We start from the raw sequence: 18,506 nt of genomic DNA, 5'->3' as shown, positions 1-18,506 counted from the left end.
TGCTCCGGCTTCGCCTCCTTCCATTATCGTAATTGCCTCTCTGCAACCCCAGCTGCTGCCCTGGGCGGAGGAGCAGCAGAGCTGGGACACTGGGCTGGCTGTGAATAATTCACTGCCTGGAAACAAAACCTCCAGCCTTAAAACTGATCAGCGCACTGCTTGGCATCTGCTGCCGGGGATCAGCGTAGGAAAGGTGCCAGGGAGGGGCTGGGGGAGCGGGAGTTGCTGGCCTCCCGCATGGCCGGAGCTGCGGAGATGCTCCAGCATCCCTGTGGCAGGGACTTCTCTGCCACTTTTCTGCTTTGTCTCCTGGGTCATGTCCCTTAACCTCCTGGGATTCTGTTCTCACCAAATGGGAATAATCTTCCTCTTCCCTGTCCTCGCTCTTTCACTGAGACCAGAGAACGGGATGTCCCTTGCTGTGCACAGTGATCCCTCCATGCTGGGGTCCGCAGCATCTGCCCTCAGCTCTTCCCACCACCCACTGCCACAGCCTCGGTGGGCTTCAGTACCCTGACAGTCTCCCTCTCAGCCCTGGGGTTCCCTTTTCCAGCTTGCTCTGGGCCAGGATTGTGCGGAGCGACCCCCTCTGCCCCCAGCCCCCTGGGCCAGAGAAGCCTCGAGAGGGTGGTTTTCAGCACATGAAGCTGCCGGCAGCTCCAGACAACACGGTGAGGAGCAACCTCGTCCCTGCCCGCTCCAGCCCACCGCATGGTCCTTGTCACAGTGGTCCTGGCCCCGAGCTGCCTGGAGCAGGCAGAGAAGGGGCTGCCTGCCACCAGTGGGGCCAGGAGGGTCTCGTGGGAGTGATGGTTCAGGGGGCTGGTGGGCAAAGCCTTCCCTGGGCTTGGGGAGCTGGTGGGCAGCCAGCAGGCAGCGTGTCAGCACCCAGACCCGTCCCAAAGGGGCTCAGCTGCACCCAAACCCTGTCCCAGCCAGGGACCCTCCGGGGTCGCTCGCCGTTACCCCCTGCCACAGGGGTCGCCGCACAGAGACTATCAGTCCCTGGGGGGGCCATGCCCCCCCCCCTGCCCTGCCCCAGCCTTGACGTCACCCCGGCGCTTGCAGGCAGCACATCCCCCCCCCCCCGCCGTGTCCCCTGGGACCTGCGCGCGTCGGGATGGAGCCCGGAGCTCGCCCGCTGCTCGCCCTCTGCCTCGCCAGCTGCCTCCTGGCCCCAGGTAAGCGGCAGAGGGGGCGGCGAGGGGCACTGACCCCCACCCCGCCAGGGGCGTGGGGAGAGGGTCCCTGGCCCCTGTGAGCAGCAGCATCCCCACGCATCGGGCATCCCCGGGTGGGGGACGGGGTCGGTGGGCTGGGGGGCTCAGGCTGGTGGCGAGGAGGGGTGGGGGTCCCGGCATGCTTCTCCACCTCGCTCAGCTGCCAGTGGCCCCCCATGGCCGGGTCCTGGGGGTCCCTTGGGAGGGGTCCGGCTGCATTCGCTGCCGTGGCCCCTCCAGCCCCGGTCTGGGTCCCCTCAGGCTGCCGGGGGGCACAGGGCAGGTTCGCCTACAAGCTGCTCCACGACCTCTTCGCCAACTACTCCAGTGCCCTGCGCCCCGTGGAGGACACGGACCGGGCGCTCAACGTCACCCTCCAGATCACCCTCTCCCAGATTATTGACATGGTGAGCGGCCGGGCACGGCACCGGCACCGGCAGCCCAGCCCGGCCAAAACGGGACCTTCCCCTGTCACGCTCCTGGTCACCGCTTAGCCGGGCTCTGCTCTCCCCCAGCGGGACCTGCTTGACCCAGAGCTGATGCTCATCCCTCAAAACCAGTCCAAGCCTTTCAAAACCAGCCCAGCTGCCCCCAAGTCAGCTCAGAACCCCCAAAACCAGCACTGTCCCCCTCCCCAAAAGGAGCTTGGACCGCTTGAAACCAGCTCAGACCTCTCCAACCCCCCCCAAAACCAGTACCATCCCCTTGAAAGCAGCTCAGCCCCTCGGGACCCTTACAGAAGCTGCCGAGCTGGATGGTCGAGGGGGGTGCTGGTGGCACTGGTGTCTGTCCCCCCACGCCCACCCTCTCCCCTCGGCAGGACGAGAGGAACCAGGTCCTCACCTCCTACCTGTGGGTCCGCCAGGCCTGGCTGGACGCCCACCTCACCTGGGACAAGGATGCCTACGATGGCATCGACAGCATCCGCATCCCCAGCAGCTACGTCTGGCGGCCGGACATCATCCTCTACAACAAGTGGGTTGTGCTCGGGACCCCCCCCCACGCCGCTCTCGGAGCTGGGGGGGGGGAGCAGAGGCGTCCCGGTGTGGGTGACGCAGGGGGATGGATGGTCACCCCAACTGGGCGACAAGGTGGGGGCAGGGGGGGCTGGCACCAGCCTGGTGTGCCTGGCACCGACCTGCCGGCTGGGACATGTCACCGCGGGGGCGGTCAGGGGCACCGAGCCCCCTCTTTGGCGGGCAGGGTGACACGGGGAAGGGACACGGCGCTGGGGGCAGGCGCTCGGCCCCAGCCCCGCAGACCCGTGCCCCACCTGGGGCTCGGGGCCATCCCGGCCCCACAGCCGTCCCTCCCCCAGTGCCGATGACCACTTTGGCGGCTCGATGGAGACCAACGTGGTGCTGCGCTCCGATGGGCACATCATGTGGGACTCGCCCGCCATCACCAAGAGCTCCTGCAAGGTGGACGTCTCCTACTTCCCCTTCGACGGGCAGCGGTGCCGCCTCACCTTCGGCTCCTGGACCTACAACGGGAACCAGATCGACCTCCGCAACCGGCTGGACACCGGGGACCTGACGGACTTTGTGGAGAACGTGGAGTGGGAAGTGCTGGGCATGCCGGCCACGAGGAACGTCATCACCTACGGCTGCTGCTCCGAGCCCTACCCCGACGTCACCTACACCCTGCTCCTCCGCCGCCGCGCCTCCTTCTACATCTTCAACCTGCTCCTGCCCTGCATCATGGTCTCCTTCCTGGCGCCCCTCGGCTTCTACCTGCCGGCCGACTCGGGGGAGAAGGTCTCGCTGGGGGTGACGGTGCTGCTGGCCCTCACCGTCTTCCAGCTGCTGGTGGCAGAGAGCATGCCCCCCGCGGAGAGCGTCCCCCTCATCGGTGAGCCTCCACGGTGCCCGGGACCCTCCCATGGGACCGGAGCGACTGCACCGGGGTGATGGGCAGCACCCGTGCCGGGGCGGCTGCGGTGCGGGGAGCGGGGGGGGGGTGTGAGCCTCTACCCCCTCCGCCGCAGCGTCGCCGCTCGTTGCCCACGCAGGGAAGTACTACATCGCCACCATGACCATGATCACGGCCTCCACTGCGCTGACCATCTTCATCATGAATGTCCACCACTGCGGCCCGGGGGCCCGACCCGTGCCCCCCTGGGCCAGGCGGCTCATCCTCCACCACATGGCCCGGCTCTGCTGCGTCTACGAGGTGGGCGAGAGCTGCAAGAGCCCTCCGCGGGCGCCGGGCGGGCGGGCGGGCAGGGGGGACGCCGGGGGGCCGGGGGAGAGCCCCGGGGAGGGGGAGGTGGGCACCGAGGCAGGGGGCTGCCCCCGGGACCGCTGCCCGTGCCACCACGACGGCCTGCTGAGGAACGTCGGCTACATCGCCAGCTGCTTGCGGCGCCACCGAGCCGCCCAGCGCCGGACCAGCGAGTGGAAGAAGGTGGCCAAGGTGATGGACCGATTCTTCATGTGGGTCTTCTTCCTCATGGTCTTCCTCATGAGCGTGCTGGTCCTGGGCAAAGCTGCCTGACGGCCCCGCGCACCCACCGCCCCGATGCACCCCCTGCCCACGACCGCCCCTGGGGACGGTGGTGGCCGTAGGTGCCCCGTGAAGGTGGCTCGTCCCGAGCACCCCCTGGCCACCCACGGAGCTGCGGGTGGGAGATCCACCAGAATCAGGGGAGAGGAGCCCGACAGCGGGACCCCCGTCCCGGCCGGGGCCGCCCCGGCTGCAGGGCTGAGGGGTCCCAGCCCCCCAGGTGGCTGCGCCAGGGCATGCACCCGCATCCTCCCATTGCACCCTGCACCCAAAAAATCCAACACAATGGAAATAAACCCTGGAGCGTGTGTCTTCCCTCCCCTGCCTGGTGGCTGTGGGGGGGGTCCCGGGGCCTCAATGCCCCGGGGAGGGCTGCAGCACCGGCACCGGCACCAGCTGGTGTGGGCTGGGGCTGTGCGTGGAGTGGGCAGCAAAGAGGTGTGGGACCCTCGGGGACCCTTCTCTCCATGGGGCCGTGCCTGGTCCTCGCAGCCTCATCCCGAGCGCCACAGTGGAGGGAGGGCTGGGCAGAGCCTTTCCCTGCATGGATGTGTATGTATAGATAGATATACAGACATAAAGTTGTGTACAGACACACATACATACCCCTACGTTGGCACCGCTGTCTGGCAGGGCCCTGGTCCCTGAGCCACCCCAGTCCCCCAGTTATCGGTGCTGCTTGGGGGTCTCACATCACCCCAAAACCGCCCACGAAACCCCACAGTGCCCTGAGCTGCAGCCACTGCTCCCGGCCATGCCGGCCAACTCCCATGTGCCCACTGGCATCTGCCGCCCTGCCCAGCCAGGGCTGGGTCCACCGCAGCCCCCCGAGATGCTGCTCCAGCCTCCGGCAGCCCCGGTGAGGGTCCCGAGGGAGCGGGAAAGCCCCTGCCCCGTCCCCTCTGGGCGCTGGCTGGGGCGAGGATGGTGCCTGGCAGGGATGGAAGGATCTGGCCGTCGACACCTTCGATGACAAACTCACGGGGCTCCCCGTGGGAAGGGGTGCAGCGCCCGGCAGGAGCTCTGGAGCTGCTGCCCACCCCAGGCAGGGCAGGTGGGTCCCGGGGTCCATCGGTGTCCGCTCAGCCCAGCCCGTGGCGGCCAACATCCCGCGGTGGAGACCCTGCAGTGGCGTCCCTCCCCGGGGACCCATGCAGCAGCATGGCACGGCACGCTTTGAAGTTCAGAGCCAAAGCGGGTAGGACCACGGGGCCAACGCAGCAGCTGGTGGCGCCAGGGGGGGCAGCCCGCAGACAGGCCCCCAGCCTCACTGCCGAGCAGAGGTGAAACCCCAAAACCTCATCACAGTGGCGCAGGATCCCAAACCAGGCAGGTACAGCACCCGCTCCCACCCTGAGCAGCACTGGTGCCGCCGTTCTCCCGGCACCCTTCGCTCCCCGGCTGCTCCTTGGAGGACCCAGGGGGTCTGGGGGGGGGAGCACGCTCCGTGAGCAGGGACACCTCTTGATGCTGAGAGACCCCGTACCTGACACCAGGCACCGACGGCTTGGTACGTGGCATTGTTTGCGTGCAGGTAACATTTAAGATACGTGTAGGAAGCTTACGCGATGAGCTTTGTATGCTGCCCTAACGTTGAGTAGAGCACTGACTGCTGATCCATCTGTGCTTATTAAATATTTTACATCCCTACACTGACTGATAAGAACTCGATCAACTAACGACTAGATGAGCTCCGGCCGAGTGACCTCTGACTCTTCTCCTGACCGAGACCCTGTGCCAGGGGGCCGGCCCCCGGCCCCCGTCGCTGCTGCCACGCACCCCACGTAGCGGCCATCGGGGCTGGCCTGGGTGGCACCGAGGTCTCTCCCGGCTCCGTTACAGCCAGCGTCACCCAGGCGGGAGTTGCAGCGCACCGGAGCACGGCGTGCCCGGCCATCCGGCACGGCGACGAAGCGACCGCTATGTCCCTGCAGCCCTCCCTCGGGGACCTGGGAGGGAACCCCCCCCCAGGGGGCAAAATCCCGGGGGGGGGGCTGCAGACCCCCAAATCCCGGCAGGAGCCCGGGGCCGTGCCTGGCCCCAGCAGGGAGCGGAGAAGCCGGGGGCAGGTGGGTCGCGGCATCTAAACCCAGGGCAGCCACGGCACCCCAGGTTCTCCTCCATGGGGGGGGTCCTGCTGCCTCTCCTGTGCCCCCCACCAGCGGGCTGGGGGGCACGGCTGACCCCGGCTGGCCAAGGGGACGCTGCAGCCCGCCTGGCATCGCGCTGCCGCTCAGATCAGGGGGGGCTTTTCCCACACAGCCATCAGTCGGGCCCTGGCTGAGCATCGCCCGGCTGGGCTGCTGGCACTGACCACTCGGGCGCCTCTTGGCGATTTGGTGCTTTATTTCCCTTCACTAATTAAACCGGCTTTGTCGCTAGCCAGAGTTTCCGCTACTTCTGCATTTGCCCTCCCAATTGTCCCCCCCATCCTGCTGGGGGGGGGGAGCGAGCGGCTGGGGGGGTCAGCTGATGGCTGGGGTCGAGCAGCCACGGCCTGGGCTCATCATCCAGGGGAATCCTCTTTAATTTCTCCTCCTTCCCCTTTCCCTTCCCCTTCTTTCCCCCCTTCTCCTTCTCTCTCTCTCCTTCTCCTTCTCCTTCTCCTTCCCCTTCCCCTTCTCCTTCCCCTTCTCCTTCCCCTTCTCCTTCCCCTTCTCCTTCTCCCTCCCCTCTGAAGCCCCCCCAGGGTCCCCCTTCCTGCAGACTGCGGGCTTCCCCCAGCTGCCACCCCTGATTTCCAGGGGGACATCCCAGCCCCTCCTGAGCCCCTTGCATCTGCCCATACCAGGCTGGGGAGGGCACGGGGGGCCACCAGGTGTCACAAAGGGGGGCTCTGCCTGTCCTGCGATGTCACAAAGGGGGGGTCTGCCTGCTGCCATACTGTAAAAGTGGGGTGCGGAGCCCCGCGGGAGCAGGCAGTGGGTACCGCAGTCTGGCATCGTCTTGGCAGACTGCAGCCTCCGCCTCTGCCGCACCAGCAGCAGCGTTGGGAGCCCGTCACTGGGAACCCATGCAGTCCCTGGGGATCCGCACCGTGGACCCACGCCGGTGACTCGGAGCGCCGTGGCCGCACCGGAGCCGGTGCCATGGGGCGCTCCAACAACCTCAGCCTGGCTGAGCTGTTCCAGCTCCTCATGCTGGTGCTGCAGCTCAGCCTGGTCTCCGCCGTCCTGCAGGTCAAGCGGCTCTGGGTAGGTGGCTGTCGTGCTGCACCGCGCTATGGCGTGCCGTGGCTGTGGCGTGGGGTACGGCGTTGTGTGGAGTGGCGTGGGGGGCTGCGGCGTGGGGCCGGGAGCTGCTCCGGTCTCACCCAGCTCCTGGGGAATCCTACAGAGTTTGTGGAAGGAGTTGAAGCGTCAGATGAAAGCGGCGAGAGCCCATCCGGAGAAGCAGAGCGGTGAGCGGCCCCAGCACCGAGCACCCCACCATCGGCCGAACCCCAGGGCAGCCCTGACCCCGGGGCTGTGCCGGGGGCTGCTGGCCGCTCACTGTATCCTCTCCCTCGGCAGCTTCTCTGCAGCAGACACGTAGAGATGTGGAGAAGGTCACACAGACCCTGGAGATGTGAGTGCTGGGGGAGACCCCCAGATCCTGCCCCCAGACCCTCGCCTGTCTGTCAGGGAGGAGGTGCTGCCCTCGAGTCCCGCTGGAGGGGCTGGGGTGCAGCGGGGGTCTCTTCCCTCTCCTCTCTGCAGGGCCATCACGCAGGCGTCGAGCCAGGAGTGCCTGTCCCCGGGGGCCCCGCTGGTCTCCCTGTCCTCCATCCTGGGGAGCAGCTCCTCTTCCCTGTGCTCCCTCTACTCCTTCCCGGAGCCCTGGCCCGGAGCGATGGCGGACCTGGCGGCGCTCACCGGCTCGGGACCCCCCCAGACCCCCAAGGCTGTCAAGAGGTCGATGGACAGACTGCTGGAGTTGCCAGTGGGGGCCAAGCAAGAGCGGGTCCCCGGGGATGGTGGGGACAGGGCGCAAAGCGCCGTGGACATGGAGCCACCCCCCGGCAGCCCCCCAGCCGTGGCCACGGACGAGGGGGAGCTCGTCCTCCAGCTCATTAGTACCATTCAGGCCGCCCAAGCAGTGACCGAGCAGCAATGTGAGCTGCTGCAGACGGTGCTGGCCCAGCGGCAAGGGACGGCAGCGGGCTGCCGTGGGACCCCCCCCCAGGGAGCCCTCCCTCCCCTCTGCCAGGGTAGAGGTGCAGGTGCAACTGGGGTTGCTGGGGGACAGAGTCTGGCCCCAGTGCTTTGGGGCTGAGCTGCCAGAGGCAGACGCAGATGTGGACAAGGCTGCGGGTGGGGACACAGACGCGGGAAAAGAGCGAAGCAGCCTCATGGAGTGGGAAAGGAGCATCCCCACGGAGTTGGGCAGGAGCAGCCCCGTGGAACTGGACAGGAGCAGCCCTGTGGAGCTGGGCAGGAGCATCCCCATGGATGTGAAGAGGAGCAGCCCTGTAGAACTGGACAGGAGCAGCCCCGTGGAACTGGACAGGAGCAGCCCTGTGGAACTGGACAGGAGCAGCCCCATGGATGTGAAGAGGAGCAGCCCTGTAGAACTGGACAGGAGCAGCCCTGTGGAACTGGACAGGAGCAGCCCCATGGATGTGAAGAGGAGCAGCCCTGTGGAACCAGACAAGAGCAGCCCCATGGAGCCGGAAAGGAGCAGCTCCATGGGCTCGTGCAGCACCATCCCCGCTGCTGCAGGCACGAGCATCCTGGCAGAGCGCAGTCCCCGGCGGCGGGTGCCCGTGGGCAGGACACGCGGCCGGACGGCCCCGGGTCCGTGCAGGGCTGGACGGTGCCTGCGGGAGGGCTGCGCCCGGCTCTGGCGCTGCCTGAAGGCTTGGTGGAGACGCCACTGGCGGCCCTGCCGCGTCCTCTTCCGCAAGCCCCCGTGCTGGCAGCGCTGGTCCCAGAAGAAAAATGGGTTCCCCTACTACCGAGCTGCCGGGGAGCGTGGGGCTGGGAATGCCCGGGGCGCTCCCCCTTCTGAAATGTCAAAAAATTAAATGTTGTCTTGTCTGCATCCCTGGTGTCGTGGTTCATCCTTCCATCCCGCGGCTGGGGGTGCGACTCCCCCAGTGCCCGACCCAACGGGGATGGGCTGGCAGCGCCGGCACCCACAAAACTGGGGTTGGGGGTGGCTGGTCCCCCAGTGGGTGTGCTGGCGTCTGGGGACCCCAGTGGGCTGGAGAAATGGGCCAGCAGGAACCTCATCAAGTCCAACAGGGTGGCCAAAGGGTGTCCGGGGCTGCGTCAGGAGGAGCGGGTCGAGGGAGGGGATCCTCAACTGGGAGGGCTGGGGCTGTTCAGCCCGGAGAAGAGACGACGCGGGGGGATCTCCTCCATATACATCAATACCTGCAGGGAGGGTGCCAAGAGGAGGGGGGCTGGAGGTGGCGGGCCCCGACGTGAGCACTGGCAGCATTTTGGGGCGCTGCTGGGTTTCATGCATGGGTTTGGGGTGGCATGAGACCCCCGAAGGGGAAATTCTAATTGTGACTGCTCAGCGCTGGTAATTTGAGACTGAGGAATGAGCTGGGATGCAGGGCCTGGAGGTCTGTTAGGGAGGCTCTCACAATCAAATCCAACGGGTGTTAAAAGCCAGATTTATTCTTAGGTAAAAAGTTAGTTAGAACTCCGATAACATTAGTGAGCCACAGGCTCAATGATGTAAGGGGAATTGGTACTACACAGACGCCTTAAGAATCCTTAAGATTTAAAAGTGATGACTCAAAATGCACCTATCACTCACCAAAAAGATGAGGGCTTTCAACCTCGAGGAGTTACCTGGGGCGGCATCCCGACCCAAGGGGAGAGTCCCGGACTGCAGACCCACTGCTCCGAGGAGAACCGACTCAGGGTGTCCTCCGGCGGGACCCCCTTTATACCCTTGTCGAGTCTGACGGAGAGCTGGTCCTTATTTTTGCCCCTTCCCAGACTGTTGTCCCCCCCTGGGGCTGGATGCTGGATCCCGGTGGGGGCTGGATGCTGGACCCCATGCGGTGTGGCCGTCCGTGCACGCCCGTGGTTCACGCATGTCCGTGTGAGTGTCTGCTGGGACTGCGTGCGCAGCCTGGCTCCTGCTTGGTCCCGGGGTGGGCAGCGGTGGCAGCCGGGTGGTGGAGGAACCGGCAAACCCCCCAGGGAAATGCCGGCGGGCGGTGCTCGCGGTCGCTCCCGCCGGTGGGCTAAGAGCCGCGCTGAGAGCGATGCCCTGTTTCCCCGGTGTCTGCGGCCGAGCCCCGGGTCAGGTCTTGGTGCCAGCCCAGGGAGGCGATGGCCGTGTTGCGGTGGGCAGCGGTGACCGTGTCACCATGACGTCACCTCGCGCCTGTGACACGGGTGCCCCGGCGCCTATAAAAGGGGCTGCTCCCGGAGGCGGAGGAACATTCCGGGGAGAACCTCGGTGCTGTTGGGCAGGAGTTTCGAGGAGAGTCGCCAATGACCTGTCCTGTGTCCGCAATGCAGCAGAACGTCTCTGGCGGTGGAGAGGAGGGTGAGGGCAGAGCATCCCCACGGTCCCCGCAGCCGGCTGCCGGGCGAGGGGGGCCGTGCGCGGCACCCCCAGCCTCGCTCATGTGCCGAGTAGAGGCAGGCACGCCTGAGTGCGGATGCCCTGAGCGTTCACGTGTCCTGCGTGTGCGAGAGCTTGGGGACCGTCCCCGTGAGCGTCCGTGCCCGCGTCCATGCCCCTCACACCCCGCTCGCTCCCGGCTCGCAGGTATAACCACCCAGGCAGAAGCGGTGAAAGAAGACCTCCGCGTGGTCTGGGTGCACCTGGCCCGGTGTTCCGCGGCATCCCAAAGCCACAGGGCGCTGCTGCGGTGTCTGGTAGGTGCGGAGCGGTCCCCTTGTCCCCGGGGACTGGGGCTGCGAGACCGGAGCCCCTGACCCCTCCTTTCGCCACGCAGGGGCAGAAGCAGCAGGAGCTGCAGAAAACCGTGGAGCGGCTCACCTTGGAGGTCAGTGTCCCCTCCTGTACCCACGTCCCCCAGCTGCGGCGGCTGGGGCTGTGTCAGGGGCTCAGTGCCTGCGTGCGGCTCCTTTTCCCAGAACTGTCTCGTGGCGCGCTCTTTCGAAGAGAACGGCCAGGAGCTCCAGCAGCTGGAGGTGCAGGTGGCCCAGATGAAGGTGAGTTCACAAAACCACGGTCTGGTTGAGGTTGGAAGGGACCGCTGGAGATGACCTGGTCTTGTCCAATGCCCCTGCTGAAGTGGGGTCCCCTAGAGCCAGTTGCTCAGGACCGTGTCCGGACGTGGACCGCATCCAGAGCTGGGCCTGGGGGGGTCCCTCTGTCCGCCTGCAGGGCTGGGAAGGAGAGGGGACGCAGGGGCAAAGGCAGTGCCCGAGGGGAACCAGGAAGGGATAATGCGGAGGGGAGGGCACTTGTGGTAATGTCCAGTGCCCTGATAGCTTCTCCTCCTCCTCTCTCGCAGAAGCGCTTTCAAATAGCAAAGAGAGAGGCAGCCGCAAGCCTGGAAGAGGCACGGAAGGTACAGGGAAGGAGGACGCCCGTCCTGGCAGGGTCAGGGAGGGGGGTGCCAGTGCTGGGTCCGCGCACCCCAGCATCCACGGGCAGGGTCTTTGGGATGTGGTATCCGCGATGGAGGGATTGGGCCCCTGCCCCTCCTGCAGACGTTCCCATTCCCTCTTCTCTCCCAGGAAGACTGCTTTTGGGAAAAGGCAGAGGGAGGGACAGCAGTGCAGGTCCCTGGTGCCCCCCCCCCATCTCCTGCCAACTCCTGGGCAGCCAGCTAGCGCAGGCTGAGCCGGGCATGGGGCGAGGGGGCACGCAGGACCGCTGGCCCGGTGCGGGTGTGCAAGTGGCTGACGGGCACTGAGAGATGGGAAGCAGGGGCAGCGCCGTGTGCGAGGGGGTGTACGTCCGTGAGAGGGCACCTGACGGTTCCCCGTTCCCGCAGGCAGCAAAGGCTGAGGCGACCGGTCAAGGAGCCGGCAGAGATGCTGAGCAGAGCTCCGCACTGACGGCAAGCAGCAAGGAGCTGCTGCAGCCTATGGTAGGTGTGGAGGGGCTCCCGGTCCGCAGGGGCTGGGGCTGCAGACCCTGAGCCCCTGCTCTCCTTTCCGCACGCAGAAGGGGAACCATCAGGAGCCGCACGACGTCGTACAGCAGCTCAGCACTGAGGTTGGTGTCCTCTCCTCTGCCCATGACCCAGAGCTGCGTCGGCTGGGGCTGAGAGGCTGGAAGGGACCGCTGGAGGTCATCTTGTCGTCTCCAACCCCCCTGCTCAGAGAGGGTCACCGAGCGCCGGTTGCCCAGCGGCGTGACTGGGGAGGACGATTTCCCCAGGCTATGGGGGGGGTCCATCACTTCCCCACGCCTGTCCTTGCGAGTCACCCAGTTTCCCAGTAGTGCCCTGGGGCAGTGGGGGAGCGAGTGGGAACGGCCCTGGGGCTGGAGAGGGGCGAGGGTGCCAAGGTCCCAGCCCAGCCGCCCGCACGACGCACCCGTGGTTTTGCAGGAGGAAAAGTTCCGTGCCCTGATAGCATCCTGGCTCAAGGAGGACAAGCAGGAGAACGAGGTAGTGCCGAAGGGGCCGGGGGAAAATGGGTGGGTGCCCACGGTCCCTGGGGCCACAGCAGGCTCAGGGGCTCAGACCCTTCCCTCTCCCAGGTGCTGCGTCAGGAAATAAGAAATCTGGAAGAGACACTGGAGGAGGAAGAGGGCTGGTAAGCGGGGTCCCTCGCCCCACACGGGTGTCCAGGGGGGGTCCCTGCAGCACCCGGTGCCATGGGACTGCCAATGCTGGTGCCAGGGGACCCCCATCCCTGCCGGGGGAGGGGGGGTGGAAGGGGACCCCCAGCATGGCCACGGAGGTCTGTAACTTGTCCAACCAAGCCCTGTTGCCTGCAGCCAGTATCAGAGGAAGAAGGAGGCAGAGATGCCGGAGACTGTGCTGCCGAAGGTGGTGGAAGCACAGCTGGTAAGGGGGAAGAGCCTGTGGGTCTCCCTGGGGAGAGGGGTCCACGGAGGTGCCAGCCACACGTGGGCTACGCTCCCGCGCAAGGCAACTCCGTGCAACTCCAGCTGTCCCGGCCGTGCGGCGGTGCTTGACAAGTGTCCTTGCTCTGTGTTGACCTGCAGGAGAGGGACGTGCTGGCGAGGAGACGCGGTTTCAGTTACTGGCTGCAGTGAGTGTCCCCACCGGGTGATGGGCTGGACGCCTGCTCCAGCCGGAGGGGCCCCTCCATCTCTCTTGGGGCTGGGATGCATCCACCCTGCCCTGTCTCCCATACTTCTTCTGCCCCACAGGACACTCCTCCTGCTCTTTGTCAGCCTGGAGCTGGCCATCATCTTTGCAGTGGCTGCTGCCATGCTTTACGCATCCTGGTACAACCCCGAGGTCTTCCACCGCCTGCTGCCCGAGGAAGCCTACGCCAACCTGACATGTGTGCTGGAAGCCTACGCCAACCTGGCATGCGTGCTGGGAAAGGCCCTCCGAGCAGCCAGTGAGGGGCTGCTGCCTTTTTGACCACCCCTCCCAATAAAGCCTTATTTAGCATTGTGGACAAGCTGGGAGGATTGCTTGACAGGTATTCATAGGCACTGGCCAACCCCGGGATTGGCATTCGTAATAAAGATCGGCTTTCCCTGAGTGGCCTCGCGTGATATGCAACCATTCAGCTCGTCGGTCCCAATCGTCCTTCTCACTGGTGACCATCCTGATTTGGGCCAGGCAGTCTACCCGTTGGTTCCATTTCGCAGCTGGGCTTCCATCCCGAGCATGGCCCTTCACCCATCCCACCTTTAACGGTCAGGACCTCCCTATTGCCAGGAGATGTTGCCAGTCCTCTGTCCTCCACGCTTTCGCACGACCTACCTCCCACTTTTGTCTGTTGTTTCAATCATAGTGTTATACAGTATAACCCCTACATGGGGTGCGTGGCAGCGGCGACGGGGGCCGGCCCCCCGGCACAGGGTCTCGGTCAGGAGAAGAGTCAGAGGTCACTCGGCCGGAGCTCATCTAGTCGTTAGTTGATCGAGTTCTTATCAGTCAGTGTAGGGATCTAAAATATTTAATAAGCACAGATGGATCGGCGGTCGGTGCTCTACTCCACTTAACGTTAGGGTGGGATACAAAGCTCATCGCGTAAGCTTCCTACACGTATCTTAAATGTTACCTGCATGCAGACAACGTCACGTACCAAGCCGTCGGTGCCTGGTGTCAGGTACGGGGTCTCTCAGCCTCGAGAGGGGTCCCTGCTCAAGGGGTGATCCCTGCCCCACATCCAGCTGCTATGGAGGGGGAGCTCTGTGGACCCCGATGGCTGCAGATACTTACAGCATCCAGGGGTTGACTCAGTCAGGTTTTGTGCTGCATTCATGCTGTTTCGGCCACTTATCAGCCCAGTCTCCAGCCAAAACATGGGGGTTTTGTGATTTTGACGCTCGGTTCTCACTGACAGCCTCACACCAGAGGATAACCTTCGGTGAGGCTTACTTGCTGAGCACCTGCCTGGACCCAAGTCCCGTTATCTCACACAGGAGGAGTGCACCCCTCACAATCCCCTACACAGCAACCTGCACCCGGCGCTGAACGTGGCGGCTTCCCCTTGCGCAGCTGCAACGGCCGCTTCCCCTTCAAATCCCCCACTGCCACCCGGCGAGAGCCCTGCCGCTGCTGCGGGACCCTGCCAGCCGCCCGCAGCCCCCCCGGCACCGTGGCATCGCCCACCGCCAGCCGCCGGCTCCAGCCCCTCCAGAGTGGGTCGCTTCTCCTCCACGTCCTTCAGCCGGGAGCAGGACCGCGATCCTCAGCATCCGCAGCTGCACCGGGGTCCCCGTCGCAGCCGTCTCCCTCTGCCCGGGGGTGCAGGAGGTGCTGAGCCCTGGCACGAGATACTCGGGGTCTTCCCAGACGGGGGGAGTCACCGCTTCCTCCTGCGAAGCACCGAAGGTGATACAAGGAAAGAACACAGTGGCTTTGTTATACTGACTAGTGGTGGATAAGAAATCCTGTATGTTGCAAAATGTGTAAGAGACAAGAGAAAATTACTTCTGGCCGACCTTGCAAATTCCCTGAGAAGATAAAAACCTTAGGCCCTTTTAGGTAACTTAGCTTAGAGTGTCAATATGGTTTGTGACAAAAGAATGTAAATCAAGAAAAGATAGATAGTAGAGTTACTAACGAACATTCTTTAGGATAAGTTGTATCAAACATGTAAAGTGTCCCACTGCGCAGAATCACTAGAAAAGGGTTAACTAGCGGACAAGTGAGGAAGACTATCAAAGACCACCAGAGGACCCCTGAAGACCACCAACAATCTCGAGTGCACCTGCGACAAGGACATTTACACATATTAATGATTTCCCAGAATTCAGGTGATTATGTTAATTATTTCCAGGAAAAATCATGACTATGTATTATATACAAAATAATCTCAACTGTTGAAAGTGTTGGTGTGCACGATAGGCAGAACGATCCCCCGGTGCATCCAGCGCTGCAATAAAGAATGCCCGCTTTCTAAAACTCCAAAATTGAGTCTTAGAGAGTTTCTGAAGTGCCGATTTACGGTAACAACGGGACCTGTGCCTACCTGGGATGGGTGCAGGGGGGACCCCCAGGGATGCAGGTGGCCGGGCATCCCAGGGGAGGGCTGCCAGTCCAGGGCTGTCCCAGGGCGGATGATGCTGACCCCAGCCCCTCCGCCTGCTTTCCAGACGAGGAGAACCAGGAATGCCGGAACAGCCCAGGTAGGAGCTGTCTTGCCCCCCCAAGGGCCGTGGGAACAGGGTGCTGTCCCCCCCAAACCACCCTGGGTCCTCCAAACAGCAGCTGGGGAGCGCTCAGTGCCATGCTGACACGGGGGGGACGCTGCTGCTGTGCCTGGGGAGGGCAGCGTCCAGCCGGAGCTGCTCCGGAGGGTCCTGCTTGTCTCACCCCGGTTTTCCCCAGGTGGCCTGCCCCCAGGTTAAAGCAAAGGCAATTCATCCCACGGGGGTTTCCCGACCGTCCCCCACAGCCACGCTGCAAGGCAGGAGGGGCAGCGGCTGCACTGGGCGCTCGGGGCAGGGGGACGGTAAAAATAACTGGGAGGACAGAGGTGGGGGCTGGACCTGGGCCCGAGCAATCCCGGCCAGGACTGCTATAAAAAGAAAGAGCGTTTGCTTCTGACTTCTTCTCCTGCCGGCAGCGGGTGGGTGCCAAGGGGCTGGGTGCCGTGGGAGCCGGGGAGCAGCACCCCAACCCCGCGCCTGCCGCGGGGTGCAGGTAACGCTTCTCGCTGGGGCTCCTGGGGGGTCTGCTCCCCGTGGGTGATGCCGCAGACCTGCGGGCTGCCCGGGCCGTGCTGCCGGGCACCGGGGACGCCCGCCTGCTGGCAGGGTTTAACGCAAGGAATGGGGTCGGGGTCTCGGCCGGTGCTGGGAGGTGTGCCGAGCAGGGTGCCCCTGGCCAGGGGTGCAACTGGGGCTGCTTTCCCCCGGCCCGCCCCGCTTCTCTCCACAGCCCCCTCCCAGGCCCCGCCGCCCTCCCCAAGCTGACCCTGCTCTCGCTCCCCCACCTCCCCAGCCGCTTGCGGAGGAACCGGCTGCTTCCCTGCCTGCAGCACCGCGGCAGCTGGGGGCTTCCCCCCGGGCGGCTCTGCCCGCCATGGAGCATCTGACGCTGGGCTTGGTGCTGCTGGCCGGGACCCTGGCCGCCGGCACCCCCCCACGCCGACGAGACCTCAACGCCGTCAAGGAAGTGGCACTGGACATGGCCCCCACCTCCTTCGACGACCAGTACCAGGGCTGCAGCCGCATGATGGAGGAGTTGCTGGAGGAACTCAACCGCACCGAGTTCGCCAACAACAGCGTCTACGCCAACACCTGGACCCTCGCCGCTGCCGAATGGCGGAGCCGACAGGGCCGCGTCCCCCGGCTGCCGGCGCTGCGGCCGGAGCAGGCGGTCGCCCTCCTGGCGTACACGCTGCCGGAATCCCTGTACGAGGCGTTCAACAATGCCGTGCGTAAGGCCGGGCGCTCCCGCGAGGAATACCTGGGTGCTTTCCACTTCAAGGTGCTGCATTTCCTCATGAGCGAGGCCCTGCGCACCCTGCGGGATGCCCAGCCCCGCCGCTGCCACCACGTCTACCGGGGCGTCCGGGACATCCGCTTCACCGCCCAGCACCACCAGCGTGTCCGCTTCGGCCACTTCACCTCCACCTCCCTCCGGAACGAGAGCACCCAGCCCTTCGGCCAGGACACCTTCTTCTCGGTGGACACCTGCTACGGCGCCTCCATCAGGAACTTCTCCTTCTTCCCCACGGAGGAGGAGGTCCTCATCCCGCCCTTCGAGATCTTCGAGGTCACCAACGTCACCCGCGACAAGCACAGAGCCTTCATCCATCTCCGCTCCCAGGGCACACGCAGCACCTACAACTGCGAGTTGGTGAAAGGTGATGTCCCTGCCGGACGGTCCCTCCCCGCTCCGGGGTGCAGGGGACGGGGGTGGCCCCATCCCACCAGCTCTGCTGGGAAAGGGGGGGGGGGTCTCGATCGCGGGGAGGGTGATGCGGGGCGCTTGCTTTCGGGCGCGCATCTTCGCACGTCTCCCAGCCGCCCTCCCCCGGGGTTTGCAATGGGGGCCCTCGGCAGCGATGCATGGCACAGCGCGGAACAGCGTGGCACGGCGCAGGACGGCACGGCGCGGGGGGGTCGGGGCGAGGAGCCGTGCGGTGCAGAGCGTGCAGCAGCCACGTAGACAGAGTTGGTTTCTTTGGCAGAGAAGAGATGCAAGAGCCAGCCGTGCGTCTTCAGCGCAGGTGAGCTGAGAGCCCCCGTGGCGGCCGGGGAGGGTGGCCCCCGGCTGGGCCCCCCCATGCCCCCCCATCTGCCCCTGACTCCCCCTCTCCGGCACCCCCAGGCAGGAGTGTCCCCAGGGACCCCCCACGCCTCTGGGGGCTCCTCCTGGCAGCCACAGCCCTGGCAGTCATCGGGGGCCCCTGAGCCACGACGCCACCGCTGCCACCGCACCCCAGCAAGGAAAAGGGATCGGGAATGGGAGCCGCCAGCTTCACGGAGACGGCGGGATGGGTCGGAGCAGCAGGAGGGGCCGGGGGCATGGGGACAGCCCCGCTGCAGGGTCCCGCACGGCGGCCACCTGTGCCCAGCTCAGCCCTGCCACAGTGCCACCGGCTCCGGGACCCGCCGGCAGCCCCGGGACACCAGCGGAGCCTGGATGAGGCCTTTCGCAGAGCCACGGCTGGGGCTTTTGGATACAGCTGAGCGTGGGGTCTGCAAGGGGCTGCTCCAGGGAGGGGGGGCTGGCGCTGACAGGGACCGGGGGGACGCAGCAGGGCTGCTTTTGGGGATTCCCCTGCCCAGCCTGTTGCTCCGCCACTCGCCTTTGCCTGGCTCCCAGAAGAATAAAGATTTGCTGTGGGACCAGGGTGTCTCCGGGGGTTTCCTGCAGCTCCCTGGGCTGGGGGCAGCTCGTGAGGGCAGCAGCCGGGGTCTTCTCCAGCTGTCCCCCCATCCCCATCCCTCCTGCATCCAGAGCATCCCACGGAGTGATGACCGTGCCCTGGGTCCTGCTCGAGGGGTCCAGGGGGGGTTCTCCTGCTGGGGTCTGTTCCCCTGCCTGTCCCCAGCTGCCTGCAGCCCAGGGGGGATCGCAGCCCCCACCAGCACCCGAGGGAGCAGGGAGGGGGCTGGCACCGGCCACCCCAGCCCCAGCGCCCAGAGCCCTGTCAGGACAAGACGGGTGGGGGGCTGCCCCATGGAGCAGCACGTGGGGCTCAGCAGTGCCGTGCCAAGGGACAGCTCTGAGCCCCGCCG

General features: G+C 65.5%; 3 protein-coding genes across 4 annotated transcripts; all 3 read left to right on the top strand.

Moving 5' to 3' along the window:
• The first annotated feature begins 1,100 nt into the window (after window positions 1-1,100).
• Window positions 1,101-5,565, top strand: CHRNA10 (cholinergic receptor nicotinic alpha 10 subunit). Of its 2 annotated transcripts, none has more exons than XM_030043248.2 (5): window positions 1,101-1,181; window positions 1,482-1,627; window positions 2,086-2,195; window positions 2,539-3,071; window positions 3,232-5,565. In XM_030043248.2, the coding sequence occupies exons 1-5, from the start codon at window positions 1,121-1,123 to the stop codon at window positions 3,714-3,716; spliced, it is 1,335 nt and encodes a 444-aa protein (XP_029899108.1). In that variant the 5' UTR covers window positions 1,101-1,120; the 3' UTR covers window positions 3,717-5,565. The 2 variants fall into 2 exon arrangements, with proteins under 2 accessions (XP_029899108.1, XP_029899107.1); XM_030043247.2 differs by having other exon boundaries at window positions 2,041-2,195; window positions 3,232-5,518.
• A 3,989-nt stretch (window positions 5,566-9,554) lies between these two features.
• On the top strand, window positions 9,555-13,218 carry LOC115353625. The gene is made up of 10 exons (XM_030043278.2): window positions 9,555-10,220; window positions 10,446-10,686; window positions 10,778-10,855; window positions 11,161-11,217; window positions 11,647-11,742; window positions 12,208-12,267; window positions 12,360-12,415; window positions 12,600-12,669; window positions 12,831-12,877; window positions 12,999-13,218. The coding sequence occupies exons 1-10, from the start codon at window positions 9,934-9,936 to the stop codon at window positions 13,216-13,218; spliced, it is 1,212 nt and encodes a 403-aa protein (XP_029899138.2). The 5' UTR covers window positions 9,555-9,933.
• Window positions 13,219-15,864: 2,646 nt separating this feature from the next.
• On the top strand, window positions 15,865-18,113 carry ART1 (ADP-ribosyltransferase 1). Its single transcript, XM_030042293.2, has 4 exons — window positions 15,865-15,957; window positions 16,258-17,125; window positions 17,453-17,491; window positions 17,593-18,113. The coding sequence occupies exons 2-4, from the start codon at window positions 16,339-16,341 to the stop codon at window positions 17,673-17,675; spliced, it is 909 nt and encodes a 302-aa protein (XP_029898153.1). The 5' UTR covers window positions 15,865-15,957; window positions 16,258-16,338; the 3' UTR covers window positions 17,676-18,113.
• The last annotated feature ends 393 nt before the right edge of the window (window positions 18,114-18,506 follow it).

The sequence above is a fragment of the Aquila chrysaetos genome, chromosome 19 (genome assembly GCF_900496995.4).
Source record: "Aquila chrysaetos chrysaetos chromosome 19, bAquChr1.4, whole genome shotgun sequence".
In the NCBI taxonomy this organism is placed as follows: Eukaryota; Metazoa; Chordata; class Aves; order Accipitriformes; family Accipitridae; genus Aquila; species Aquila chrysaetos.
Note: the sequence above shows the minus strand (reverse complement) of the source record. Positions and strands in the feature narration are given on the sequence as shown.